Source organism: Hipposideros armiger, unplaced genomic scaffold (assembly GCF_001890085.2).
Source record: "Hipposideros armiger isolate ML-2016 unplaced genomic scaffold, ASM189008v1 scaffold_295, whole genome shotgun sequence".
NCBI lineage: Eukaryota > Metazoa > Chordata > Mammalia > Chiroptera > Hipposideridae > Hipposideros > Hipposideros armiger.
The window spans coordinates 1,329,887-1,342,830 of NW_017731645.1; the positions used below are offsets into that span (position 1 = coordinate 1,329,887).

Here is a 12,944-nt window from a genome sequence, read left to right on the forward strand (position 1 = left end):
GATGTTAGGTGAGTAGTCGTCACTACTGCAGCTGTGGACAAGGCGACGATGTGTTGAGGGAGGACTGGCTACAGTGATGCCTGGGGTAACAGCGTTACTGGGTCTCATGGTGCCAGTGAGATCACGGCATCACCAGAGTTCCTTGGCACAGGCCTTGCTTAGCCTAAAGGGGTTTAAAATACATATATGTTTAACAGATGTTAGCATTTCAAAGAAGACTAAAGAACTTGGGAAAGAAACTAGAGAATCACTTGTCATGAAATTTTTATGTGGATTCAACTATGTGTCTTTAGAAAAACAGATTTTATGGCTTTGTGACCCTGCGAAAGTTAGCATGCCATTCCGTTTTAAGTGCTTTCAAGATATGCTTCAGCCGTGTATTACGCTGCCTCTCATGCATCCTGACAGTCGTGCTGAGTTCGGACACGGTCCTGTTAACGCTGGGCTGGGCACGCGGAGCAGGCAGCTTGTCGATGGGGCCGAGGTGCCCTGTGTTGTTTGGGGCACTTGGTCAGGTTTGTCATGTTGCCAAAAACTGTATTTGAGCTTGTGTTGTCTGCAACTAGGGGCGAGAGGGCTAAAGTTGGTCCCCCTTAGCCCCCTGCAGCACCCCTTTTGCTCGTCCTTGCTCTTAGTGAAGCCAAGGCTGCTCTGGGCCCCGGTGCAGCCCAGTAGGACATGTGGCCCCGGGGTTGCCTGGGGAAGAGACCCGAGTCTCTGAGGGAGGAGGTGTGAACTGGCAGACTTCTCCCACGAGTTGTCAGCAGCTCTTGGGTAGGGCAGCCTGTGTGGCAGCATTAAACGTTGCCTGGTACGTGAGCTTCATGGGGAGGGAGGCTGAGCGCCGTCCCCTGAGGCTGAGGGACCTCAGATGATCCCAGCGCCAGGGTCTTTTTCAGACAGGAACGATGCATGGATGAGAAGGTTCCTGGAGTTCCATGTTAACAGTTGTCCTGAATCCCCACCCCCCATGTGACAGCGGTGGGATATCAGCCCATAACCCCGTGCTCCAGGCACTGCTGACTTTTAGCACCACAGTCCTTCCTGTTGGTAGGTTTGTGACACCCACTTTAAGGATAAGCTGCTGTCACCCCGGGACGCCAGGCTGCGTGTATTTCCCGTGGGGCCCGTGCCTGACTCGTGTCTGCTTCATGAGGCACCCAGGAGGGCTAATGAGCTGCATGTGAAGCTGCCAAGCGACTCGCCTACCAGCCGCGCGGCCTACCCCACAGACGGACATCTGATGGAGTTGACAGGCCGGCCGTTGGCCCGTTGAGGCCCAGGTGTTCGCAGGTGGGGGCCACCCTGAAGGTCTGCGTGCAGGTGCCTCAGGACAGGCCAAGGGGTCCTGCCCTCTGCTTTTAGCAGAAATGCTCGTTTTTGCTTTCCTAAGCGCAGTGCTGGAGGGGAGGCCCACCCGGCGGGGCTCCGCGTCTTTGACCTCTGGAGACTGTGTCCTCAGGGTCCGCAGCGTGGAGTTTGCTGCTACGTCACTGGAGGTGCAGGGGCTCAGAGGGGTGGGTGTCTTCTGTCCTTGACCTTCATCCTGACCCGTGTTCCCCCTGCCCTGCCCCCTGCACCTCAGAGCCTGGCCACCATTTGATTTGGCTTCCCCTTCGCGTAATTCACCACTATGAGCTTTCGCCGCCTCCTATAGTTTTGAGAACTACTCCTGACATCTCTTAGTTGGCAGGCATTGAAGACAGTTGTGGCAGTGCTGGCATCTGTCGTCCTCACGTCACCACGCGGTGTGACCATCTGGTAGCGGGTCGCACCGTCCCCCCTTGGTTTGTGACGCTTTGGGAATTGTGTTGTGCCCACATCATCTGCCTCCTGTCTGCTCCACTCGAGCCATGTCGTGGTCTGAGCTGTGCCACGCTTTCCCAGGTCCTGTCTGCATCTCTTCCGTGCCGCCAGCCGCATGCTGGCTTTGCTGCACCGCTGGGTCCCCGGCCATGGGTCCTCCAGCCCGTGTGTGTTGTGTGTGTGGAGCCGGAGGTCCACCCACTGACCTCTGTGTGTGTCCACTGGGCCCCATGAGGACGAGCGCATCACACATGGTGTGCAGGGCCTGGTGCACATCTGGCCCTCAGTCTGAACGCGTTCTCTGAAGGGCCAGTGATGCATTTTTGGACGTTTGAGTAATAGGTCGTGCCGGTGGCATTCATGGTTTGAGTAAGTATGGGGTTATCCTCCCCAAAACGGAAAGCATCCACAGCCAAGGCCTCTTGGAATGTACATATTTGGGAAAAGTGACTTTTATCTGCGGAAGTTTGCTTTCATTTGTATGTTATCAGCCAGACCCCAAGGCTGCATTTGGACTCCATTTGAGGAAACAGCCGAGGCTTTTGACCGAGGGCCACACACCAGCTGTGGGCAGGGACATTCCTGTCATAGCTTCTTGGTGACTTCAGCTGCTGGCTGGGGACGGGCACATCGTGTGTTTGTTTTTAAGTTTGATTTAACTTGGTGCTACAGGGCAGCGCGTTTTCTGGTATAGTTAGTCCTCCAAGTGAGGGATGCTTGACTGTTAGAAGCAATGTAAACTTGAGCTATTTTATGTTTACTAGTTCTTTCATGCACAGGAAAAGGCTAGTAGAAATGAACTAAAACAGTAAATTCTGTGTGGGTTGTAGGACTAGACGTGACTTATTTTTCTCACATGTATTGCCCTTCCATAATGCAAATGGCTGAACTCAAACTTCACTTTTAATTGATGGTAATTTTCTGTAGCAGTGGAACAGGTTAGTAATCCATGGAACAGCATGGGAGGTTTGGAAAGTCTGTGGAAAGAAGTTAGAAACGTGGCTGGCCTTCAGAAAGTACAGTGTAGGGTGTGGGGATGACAGGCGTGGCCAGGATCACTGTGGTTTCATCCCGCAGAGTTTCAGGTTCTACCTGGAGGCGCTGTGTACGCATATTTGTGAGGTCGTTGTCCGTGCATGGACGAGTCAGTGGTGGACTCGAGTTCTCAGGCGGCGCCGAGGGCTGCAGGCCGCGGAGGAGTGGGCTTTGAGAGCCCCGGTCAGCCCGCTGCCTCTGGAATGCTGCCTGCGGAAGGTTCTCATTCCTAATGCGGTGAGCGCGTTGACACCTGTAACGCGGCTGGTTGTCACAGTTCTTGTTCAGTGGTGGAAAATGGGCCGTGGTGTTTTTGTCCTTCCCAGAAGAACCTTTGTCAAGGAGCAAATTAGAGATGATTCCTAAAGTTGAAAACACATTTGGGTTGGGTTATCAAGTTTAAATTTCTTACGGAGCCATTGACAAGCAGTTTCTCCTCGTGCTCCTCACTGCCTTTCCCTTCCGGCCTGTAGCAACTGGAGCTGCTGTGGCCCCTTTCTCTCTGTGGGTCGCTGTCCCAGGGGCGTTGAATTACCAGTGCTTGTTGCCATGAGAAGGGTAGATTTGCGTGCTGTCACAACCAGCAGGTAGAGGTCCCAGACCTAGGACTTCAGGTATTAAGATTTGGGGTCAGGTGAGATGCCCATCAGGGCACGAAATAATCTTTTGGAAATGGTGCGTGAGGCAGGTCCACTGTCCGGGTGCTGTCCAGACGCTGGCTTCCATAGTGCGTGCTGCATTCTGTCCCTAGGGAGTTAAGGCTGATAACGTCTAACTTGCTGTAAAGTCGAGGTACAGGTATCTCTCTTTTGGTCACGTGGGACTGGGTCCTCTCAGAAGCGCCTGTTTGGTGACCATGAGGTGGCAGCCCTTGAAGTTGCTTTCTCAGGGACTTGAACGTGTGGTTTATAGCACGATTGGTTGTGACACATCTGTCAGGAAACTTGACTTTTTAGTTACTCGGTCCGTGTTCTGAGATGGCTGTCCTCCCGTGGCTTTCATGGGCATCTTTTCTGCTGCCTCTTTTTGCAGTTTGTGCAGAAACGAGCAGGATGTACCTTTTGAGGAAGTGGCCCAGCACACCTGGGGACGCCCTTGTCCCCATCCTTGGCCTACTGGCATGTGAGAGGGGCCTTCACTTTTAAAGGAGCCATGTCAGGTCACTGTGACGACATTAGCGTGTCTTCTCATAATGGGAACTCCGTTTTTTCACACAGCTATGCATATGTCGTTGCACCAAACCTGGTAGTTGGATTTTGTTCTCGTTTAGAGGGTGAGGAAGGTGACCTCGGAGGTGTGAAGGCTCCCTCGGGCTCTAGAGCGCCCAGCGTGTTCAGGGCGCAGGGGAGCGGGGGCTGCGGGCAACAGTCCACAGGCGCCCTCAGATCCCCAGGAGGTCAAGCCTGTGACCCTTGGTGGAGTGTACTGTCACGGTGGGGCAGTGCCGTCTGCTGCGAACCAGCTTCTTGGCACCCACTCCGCATTGTTGGACCACTCGGCACCAAGCACCATTAACGGCGGGCGAACCAGGTGTGGAGCAGGTGCTGGGGTGACAGGTAGGTGCCCCCTCGGGGGCTGGAAGGGAAGCAGGAATGCAGCTGTTTGGTGCCCGTTGCCTAAAGTGGGCGCTGGCAGGCCTTTTGTTTTCAAAGTAAGCGGAGCCCATGGCCACTCACATGAAGGAAGGGTCTTTTTGGCCAGGTGCACTTTCTAGGGCACAGCAGCTCGTGTCATCTCTCTCTCTGGGGGACCCTCACGTTGACGTCCAGACACTTGGGTCCAGGTGAGGAACTAGGGAGCCAGAGCTTAGTTCCATAACGGGGCTGCCTAGGGAGAGCAGTGTCTTAGGCCGTGAACTGTCACGGCTCATCAACCAATACTGGGGAGAGACTCGTGCAGACTCGGGGCCCCGGCTCCCTAGAGGACGCTGTGCCCTCAAAGGGACAGGCTGCCTCTGCCCCATCACCCTGTCCTGCTGGGCCCTGCAGGACTTGCGGCCACTATGGGTTTGCAGGTGAAGCACAGGCTGGGTTTAACCTGCAGTGCTTTCCAGGATGCCGGGGTTGGCAGGGGTGCAGGAGCCACAGAACACGACAGGCAGGTCGGCGGAGGGCCACATTCTCCGAGCTTGGACCACAGCACCACGCCTGCAGGGCTGCGTATGTGACGCTCAGGAGGGCGTGATTGTCTATAACCGGCGGGTGGCCCAGTGGTGCCCAGCCCGCAGGGCAGGTCAGCCCTCCAACCGAAGTAGGAACCCTCAGCTCCACGCAGCGGACGCCTTTGGCCTTCGGGTCCCAGGGGCACGTGGGGCACGTGGAGGCAAGAGGACCAACGTCAGACGGACGGCAGGTGGGGTCACCTTGAGATACAAGGATACAGGGTGGAGCAGGGAGATGTTTGGGAGTTTCTGGTGTGTCTTGGTGTTTTCTGCCCAGACTGCCGTGCCCTCAGAGGCCTGGCAGTGGGGAGGCCTGCCCACTGTGCAGGGCTGTGGGCCAAGTCCCGGCCGGCAGACGGCAGGGCTAGTGATCTCATGTCCCCGCCTCCGTCCCCATGGGCGTGAGTGGACAGTGGGCAGGGAGCAGGCATTCCAGTGACATCCCCGCCCTTTGTGGGACAGACCTGTGCTGTGCCCTGAAGGCAGAGCCACTCGCTGTGAGGAGGCCTGAGGGCTGTCTGCTGGGCGTGGCTCTGAACTTCGACTCAGTCACTCGGGACCCTTACAGGCCTGTGTGCCAGGGTGAGCACGTCGGGGAGCCGGGGCCAGGAGACCTGAGGGACGCAGGCCGTGTGTGACAGACGTGCGGGCAGTGCTCGGCAGGGCGGTTTTGGGCTCCCTCCTCTGCCCGACTGTCTTGAGGCACAGCGTCTCCTGACACACCTGTTGCTTCGCGTTCTCAGAAGCCATGGCAGGCGGTGGGCAGTACGGGTCGGGGTTACTCACTGTCCGCAGTGCAGGCTGCCACCTGGGGCTGTGGGCTTCAGCGGCCCTGCCGAGAACCAGCCCCAGGCGGACACTGCCCAGTGCGGTCTGGCCACAGCCCGTGGTCATGTGCTGTTAAGTGATGAAGTCGGTCGTCAGATTCGTCCTTAGGAGACCCTTTTTCTCAGACAAACTCACGTGTGCGTGTCATCTACAGCTACGTGTTGCTGGAGGATGACGGCCCCCTTTCTGTTACCCTGTCACCGCCTCGTCAGGATGTGCACGTGTTTGGGTGCACGTGGGTGGCTCTTTCCGGAAGGAGCCCGGCGAGCCTTTTTGGGTGAGGAGGGAAGTGGTTTCACCTTTGCTTCTCACTCCCACGGTGGCTTCCTTTCCCCAAATCACTTCTTGGTGCTGGAGACACTGTAACGCTTCATGGGGAACCTGGTGGGCTCAGTGAGCTGACTGTCCCGCTTGTGAAGCTCCCACCGTGGCCTGCTGGAGCCTCGAGAGCTGAGGGCAGTGTCCTCTGTTCTCAAGGGCTGGCCACGTGGGTAAGACAGACTGACACGTGGGATGGCGGGCGCTCAGCGGTGTGTCTTACCCATTTTTTTTTTTTTTTAAAGATTTTAGGGCCGGCCGAGTGGCTCAGTTGCTTAAGAGCTCGCTCAAGAGTTTGAGCTCTGAGCAACAGCGGTTCGAGGCCAGCCCGAGCTGAGCAGCCGCTAAGCTGCCAACAGCTAGCAGGATGGCTCAGCTAAAAAAAAAAAAAGAAAAAGAAAAAAAAATAAAGATTTTATTGGGGAATTGGGGGAGGGAACAGCGTTGGGGAATCGGGGAAGGAGAAAAGACAAGTTGCTGTCCTTTTGTTCTTTAGTCTAGTTGTGGAGGACATCGCTTCACTGGCCCACGTTGGTATTGTGATCATTGCACTCTTCCTGGGTGAGGCAGTTGCTCGCCGGCCCCTGGACAGCCGCTCACGACAGCTCATGAAAGCGCACGCCAGCTGCAGGTCAGCCCCACTGCAGCCTACGCAGTCGCCAGCGACTCCCGGCATCTCAGCTCCAGGTCAAGCTGTTGTTCACCATCTTAGCTGTAGAGGGCGCAGTGTCATTGGCCCTCATGTGGGATCAGAGCTGGTGTCCCAAGCCAACTCCTAACTAACGCGCCACTCGGCCGGCCTATCTTACCCATTTCTGAAAGGGCTCCCCATGAAGACCAGACCTGAGAGTCTAGCTGTGACCCCTGGACAGTCCTGACACCGAGCGCACAGTAGGGCTGGAGGTTAGGAGGGTGTCATGGAGCTGAGGCCTGGGGCTGGACCGGGGCTGGCTTTTACCCAGGAGTGGTGCCGAGGGGTGGTCTCAGCCTTGTCCCAGGAGAGTGCGCTTGCGGTTCCTGGGTGACCGACTGTCAGTCTGGAATGAGTGACCTGTCAGTGATTTGATTGCCGTGAACGTGGAGTGCATCTCAGGGTCCAGGGGGACGGAGCACGCCGTGGCTTCCCAGGGCCTTCGGGGAGTGTGTCTGCTTTGTGTATTTGTATATTGGGGGTGTTCTCAGAACGTGAAGCTTAACATTTCAGTGACTGTTTTCTGAACAGGCGGCAAACAAAAGGTACCGAGTGGCTCTGAAACCCAGTGTGTCTGCACCTCCCAGGCCCGGGGGAGGTGGGGCCTTAGCAAAAGGAAGCCTGACGCCCACAGCCCGTCCCAGGCCTGGTGTTTCTCACCCAGACGGCCCCTTATGTGGCCCCGGGAAGTGGCAGAGCCTGAAGCGGGAGGTGGCTGTCACCAGCTGCGCTGCACGTGCAGGACTGTGGGTGACGTGGGGGTGAGTGGAGTGCCACCACTTTCCTCTGGCCTGTGACTGAAGGGCCACCAGGTCCAAGCTCACCCCAGGTACGTAGGACAGGCGACGACAGCTCCTCTGCCCAGCCCAGGGCACCCAGAAACACAGATGCTGCCATTTAGTTTTCAGCTCAGGCCGTCCTGTAGCTGCAACGTCAGTGCCGTCCATGGGACCCGCTGTCTGCCAACCCCCCGAGGTGTCGCCTGGTCTCTGCCCACCTCCCCTTTCACGTCAGACATGGAGTTTGAAGCAAAGTCTCCGTATAACTGACTGCTTAGCGCTGCTCCAGCTACCTGGGACACGCACTTGGTTTCATTTGCTGGAAAGCTCAGTGCTGGGTGTCAGACTCCGCAGTCCCTCGAGGTGGCCGGCCTGCTGGCAGTGGCTCTGTGCCACAAGCCCCCGCAGACGCGGTGTTGGACACGCCCTGCGCACAGGCTGTGCCCAGTCGGGGCATTGGTTTGTCTTCATGCAGTAGCCATGGTGTGTTTGAGGCGTGAGGTTGGCTGCGGCGCCCAGGGCCCTCGAGGAAGGGCTGGCCTGAGACCATGATGACCGCTGTGTCTTGGGGCTCGGCGTCTGCTCAGCTCAGTACTTAGATGTGATTCTGAGAAACCTGGTGTGGTCAGGGGTCCTCAGGAGGGTGTGGCAGTGGGGGTGTGACATTGTGACCTTGACGTGACACCTGCCAGGTCACGTGCACGGGAGCACCAGGCACTCCCTTCTTGCATCCAAATCTGCTTGGTGAAACGGCTCCCCAAATCACTAATGTTGGTTCCCTTTCTGCATGGCGACTGGGCGGGGGCGGGGCAGTGTGGCACAGCGGGGAGTCCGAGTCCAGAAACCACAGCACATTTGTTGAGCACCTGCTGTGCCCAGCGCTGTGGGGGACCCAGGGTTTATAAAACTCAGCTTGAGATTTAATTTGGAAAACCCTTAAAATTTTAGCAAGCCCCAGAATGTGGGCTCCCCAAAATTGTCGTTTCTCAAGAACAAACTTCTGTGCCTAGTGAGGGGGGTGAGACCCTCCTTCCCCCAACAACGACACCCTTCTCAGCCCCGTGCACTCATGGTCCTCAGGGCAGCCCGGGCCGCTGTCGCGCCGAGGTGTCCTTCACTGACGCTGCAGATCTGTTTCAGCCAGGCTCCCACGGAAAGTGCCATCCCGTGCTTCCCGGCACTGCCTGGCACTCGGCTGCTGACAAGCGGTGTCCCTCAATTATAAAAGCCCCTTAGATGCCGGTTCCTCACGTCCTTCATTCCGGGCGGACCCGAAGGCGTCCTGTTGGTTGGGGAGAGGGGATGGCAGCTGAGCGATACGTGGGACACACTTGGTGCTATGCCTGGGACGAGCGTGGGGGCGTCCTCCCTTGATTGACGCTTGACAGGGACGGTGGCCCTCAAAGGCTGCTGGGCTCAGAGCCTGAAGCACTGGGTGTGACGGTGTTTGATGACATGGGCTCATATTCCCACCTTGCCCCAAGGAGCAGAATTTTCTGAGGCGCAGGGAACGCCCCCCGGGTCTGGTTTCACTGTCGCCATCAGGTGGACAGTCTTAGGTTTTGTTACTGGACTTCTCGCATATGTGTGGCGTCCTCAGAAACTTCCGAGGAGGAATCTGAAATCTGAACATGGCCATTTGTTCCATGCTTCGCACCCACCTGGTGTGCAGAGCTTCTCTTTTTTTAAAAGACCAATAGAAACATGACGGACGAGGGACGTCCCGTCCTGGGTGTGTGTCTGATGGGCAGACGGCCAGTGCCCGTGGGCTCTCGGCGTAGCGCTCACAGCTCAGCTCACGCACGAGCGGCGGGGAAAGGCCTCATGGCCAGCAGCTCTGTCATCGCGCTGGGTTTGTTGGGTGGACGGGCAGTGTCCTGTGCGGATTCTAGAGTCACAGCTGCCTGACGGTGACGCTGAACGCACAACCAGGAGGCTGGGTGTTCCCGAGCTACCCCACCAGGTTGGCTCTGATGGCGGCTTTGTCACGGGAAATCCAGCCACCCGCAGATTTCAACAGGATGCGGTGCTCTCAGGAGCCTCTAACGTGCCTTAGGGGGTGGGGAGCGCGGCCGCAGCTGCGCTTTCCTGGAGCCGTGCTCCCCACTCCTCTCAGAAAATGGTCGGTGCCCCAGCAGTGCACATGGTGACAGGAGATAAGGCCTGCCTTCTCCCGTGCCAGGACCGCAGTGGCGGCCCTGGGGAGGGTGGCTGGGTGACGCCCGCGTGCCCCTCTGCAGCACCCCGCTCACGTTTTCCCCATCCTGTGCTTGCAGGTGTAGCCAACGAGGACGCCTTCCTGGAAGAGTGCAGGCAGAGAGGCCAACACGCGCTGCCCTCGCAGGCCGCCAGCGCCAGCGCCAGCGCCCGCCCGCTCAGGTCCCAGAAGCCCACCTCTCTACCCAGACACGCGTCCCCTCCCTATGTGGGTGAGGACGAAGACGAGCAAGGGAGACACCGGGCCACCGGCCTTTGGGACCCGTCCGTGTTCTCAGCAGGTGTGCAGAGGGAAACGGAGGCGGGGCGCCCCCTCGGGGATGCCTCCCTCACCTCCCAAGGCCAGAGAGGACAGAAAGTGCCCCTGTGCTGTTGTGTCCTGACCTGATGGGTGGGGGCAGGGCAGGTGAGGAGCTCAGCACAGGAGGGCCAGGCACCTCGGCTTGCGTCCACGAACCCCCCCCCAATTAAAACGGGGTGCCAGCCTTCGTGACAGTATGAAGTGTGTTGTCTTGAGCACAGGGTGACAGGTGCTGCTTTTACCTTAAATACCCCTTTTTGTAATTTCCACCTTAGTGCTTGCGGTCTGGTGGCCACTCGCTGCACTGGGGGGCACGTGGCAGTCTCCCCGCTGACAAGCTTTGCGTTTTCTTCACCCTTTGTGCCTTCATTGAGTTTGGTGCAAAACAAAACGCAGCAGCCGCCCAGGGTGCTGGCGTGTTTGATGGGTGCCCAGTACCCTGCCACCTGACTCTGCCCTCAGCCGGCTCCTTGTAATTTCCCGCAGGGGCCCCTGTGAGTTCCCGCAGAAAGTTCTGGATGATCTCTGAGCGTGTGGCTGTGCTTGTGGGTTTGACCCTGACCGAGTCCTAAAGCCCAGAGTAAATTGAACCTGGATCACATCACTTGAGTCCTTTGTGCCCATCTCGGTCCTCACCTCTGGGAGTCCCCAAGCAGGTTATGTGCTGGAGGGAAGCATGGGCCCCTGGTCCTCTCTGTCGGGGTGACGTCGTGAGCTTAGTTCTGTGGGCCAGGGGCAAACAGCACTGTCTGAGCAGTGAGTTCCTCTCCCAAACTTTCTGTCGGAAATCAGTCCCTTAAGGTCCCTCTGGTCCTTCTCAGCTCAAGCAGAGGCGTCTGTTAGGGCAGAAGGAAATGTGTCATCCTGAAGGTGGGGGTCCTGGGGCTTCGGACCGTGGCACAACCCCACCCCTGGGACTGCGGCCCCGCCAGCAAAGCAGAGGAGCCGTTTGGAGGCACCAGCCTTTTCCTGTGTAACTCAATGAAAAATGGAGGCAGTTGGAAAAGCTTGTCCTGTGCCTCAAATGGGCATGTGGACATTCGCCCAGGATTGATTTGTCACCTGGAACCGAGTGGTCCTAGGGTAGGCTGGGCGAGGGACACTGCCATGCAGGGGTCTTGGCAAGGGGCAGGGTTGTAGGTCCAGTTTCTCTGACCAAGTACCGTCAGACCGGGATTTAAAGGGCTACATCCATTTGGTTGGAAGGACAGTGTAAGCCTCGGTGGGGACGCTCTGGTTCCCAGGAGGAAGGTGCCGAACAGGACGTGGACCCATCGCCCACAACCTGGCCCAAAGGCCCAGTCCGGACGGCAACGCGAGGCCCTGCTCCCAGCGGATGGCGCCTGTCGCTCTGGCGTCCCGAAGAGAGCATGCCCGTTGAGAGGAAGATGCTTGGCCCCTGCTGGAGAATCTTGTTAAACAGGAATTGGTGGGAAAAAAACAAAGTAGTTCTCCGAAATTCTTGTGTTTTTGTCAGCTCTTACCGTTGGGTCCCAACCAGCTACTGTTTTCAAGCGGGGAGACCTGGTTGCCTTATGAACCCGGCACGAATCCTTGCACTGGAGAGGCGAGTGACAAGCTTCCATTTTCCGGGTCCTTCCCCATGGCCGTGGGGCCTAGCACCGTCCGGGGAGGGTTTCCGACACCACCAGGAGCGCCGCCGGGGTCAACCTCTTTTTCTGTCGTTTGCTTTTTATTTTCAAATCAAGCTATGAGACCTTAGAAAGAGTGTCAGAGTGAAATCACCAAAGAATTGAAGACAAGATTTTCATATAAATCTATAGTGAGCTCGTGCGACAGACTAGGGTCTAACTCCTTAGAGATAATGAGCTGCCCTGAAGGGAGCTTCAGGAAACGAAGACAGCGGACGAACTGGGGTGACACTGCGTGCAGAGTGGTCTGAGCTGCTTGCTGCCCTCCCAGCAGAGTGACTTCCTCCCGGAACAAGAAGCTGGTTGCAATTCCACCCAACTCTGCGGACTCTGGGCGTGGGGTGGGCTCCGCAGACACCGGAGTCCTGCTTGTAGATGTGCTCTGGTGTGGTCACACAGCCATCATTCTGCCATATTTCCAAGTCTTAAAAAAAGGGCACACATAAGGAGCCCAGTTACCCAGGAAGTGTCTAGTACCCCTACTTTGTGCTTCCCCACTTGACCCACCACTGGACGGAGGTGCCCCCCTGCGCTCTGGCTAACAGTGGCGTGTGCAGGCAGCCTGCAGTGTCTGGCAAGTGGTTATTTTAGGCTTAAAACGGGCTTTCCTGAGTGCCCCCAAAAAGCTGACTTGCTGGTGCGAGGAGCTCCCATATTTACAGCTGATACAGTTCAGCCTCGAGACGCAGTGAGGACCCCAGGAAGGCCTGTGGCTCAGTGGGGTCGAGCTGGATGTTTCCGCCCATGGCTTGTTGTCTAGGCTGCTCTTGTCCGGTGCCGGTGGCAGGTGAAGGTGTAACGTGATGTGATTTGCTGGCGTTTGGCTCTGTTAACGGGCTGTTCCATTAAATTCTAACCTCCGGTGAAATGCCCTGCTGCATGTCAGAGGTCGGCGGCCCTGACCCGTGTCATCGCAGGCCACTGGGGACCAGCACCTCGTCAAGTTGGAAAAGCATCGGTGTTTTTCACTTACAAATTACACACCTACTGTAGGTCCATGAGAACACGTGACGGTTAGAAGGGAAAGTCACTTATTCCTTGCGAAAAAATCTCGCGAATGAAAGAATAAACGTGACCCTCCAACTTTTGTTTAGTTTTATTTCTTGCTTTGGAGAAAGCGGCTTGCCCTGGAACGCTGCGGAACGCTTCGCTTCGA

General features: G+C 57.1%; 1 protein-coding gene across 1 annotated transcript in view; it reads left to right on the plus strand.

Moving 5' to 3' along the window:
• Nucleotides 1-12,944, plus strand: part of DNAJB6 (DnaJ heat shock protein family (Hsp40) member B6) — a 45,234-nt gene that overhangs the window by 28,588 nt on the left and 3,702 nt on the right. Inside the window, exon 9 of the mRNA XM_019659109.1 lies at nucleotides 9,895-10,116. Coding sequence (XP_019514654.1) covers nucleotides 9,895-10,116 — 222 coding nt within the window. The remainder of the gene's footprint in view (nucleotides 1-9,894; nucleotides 10,117-12,944) is intronic.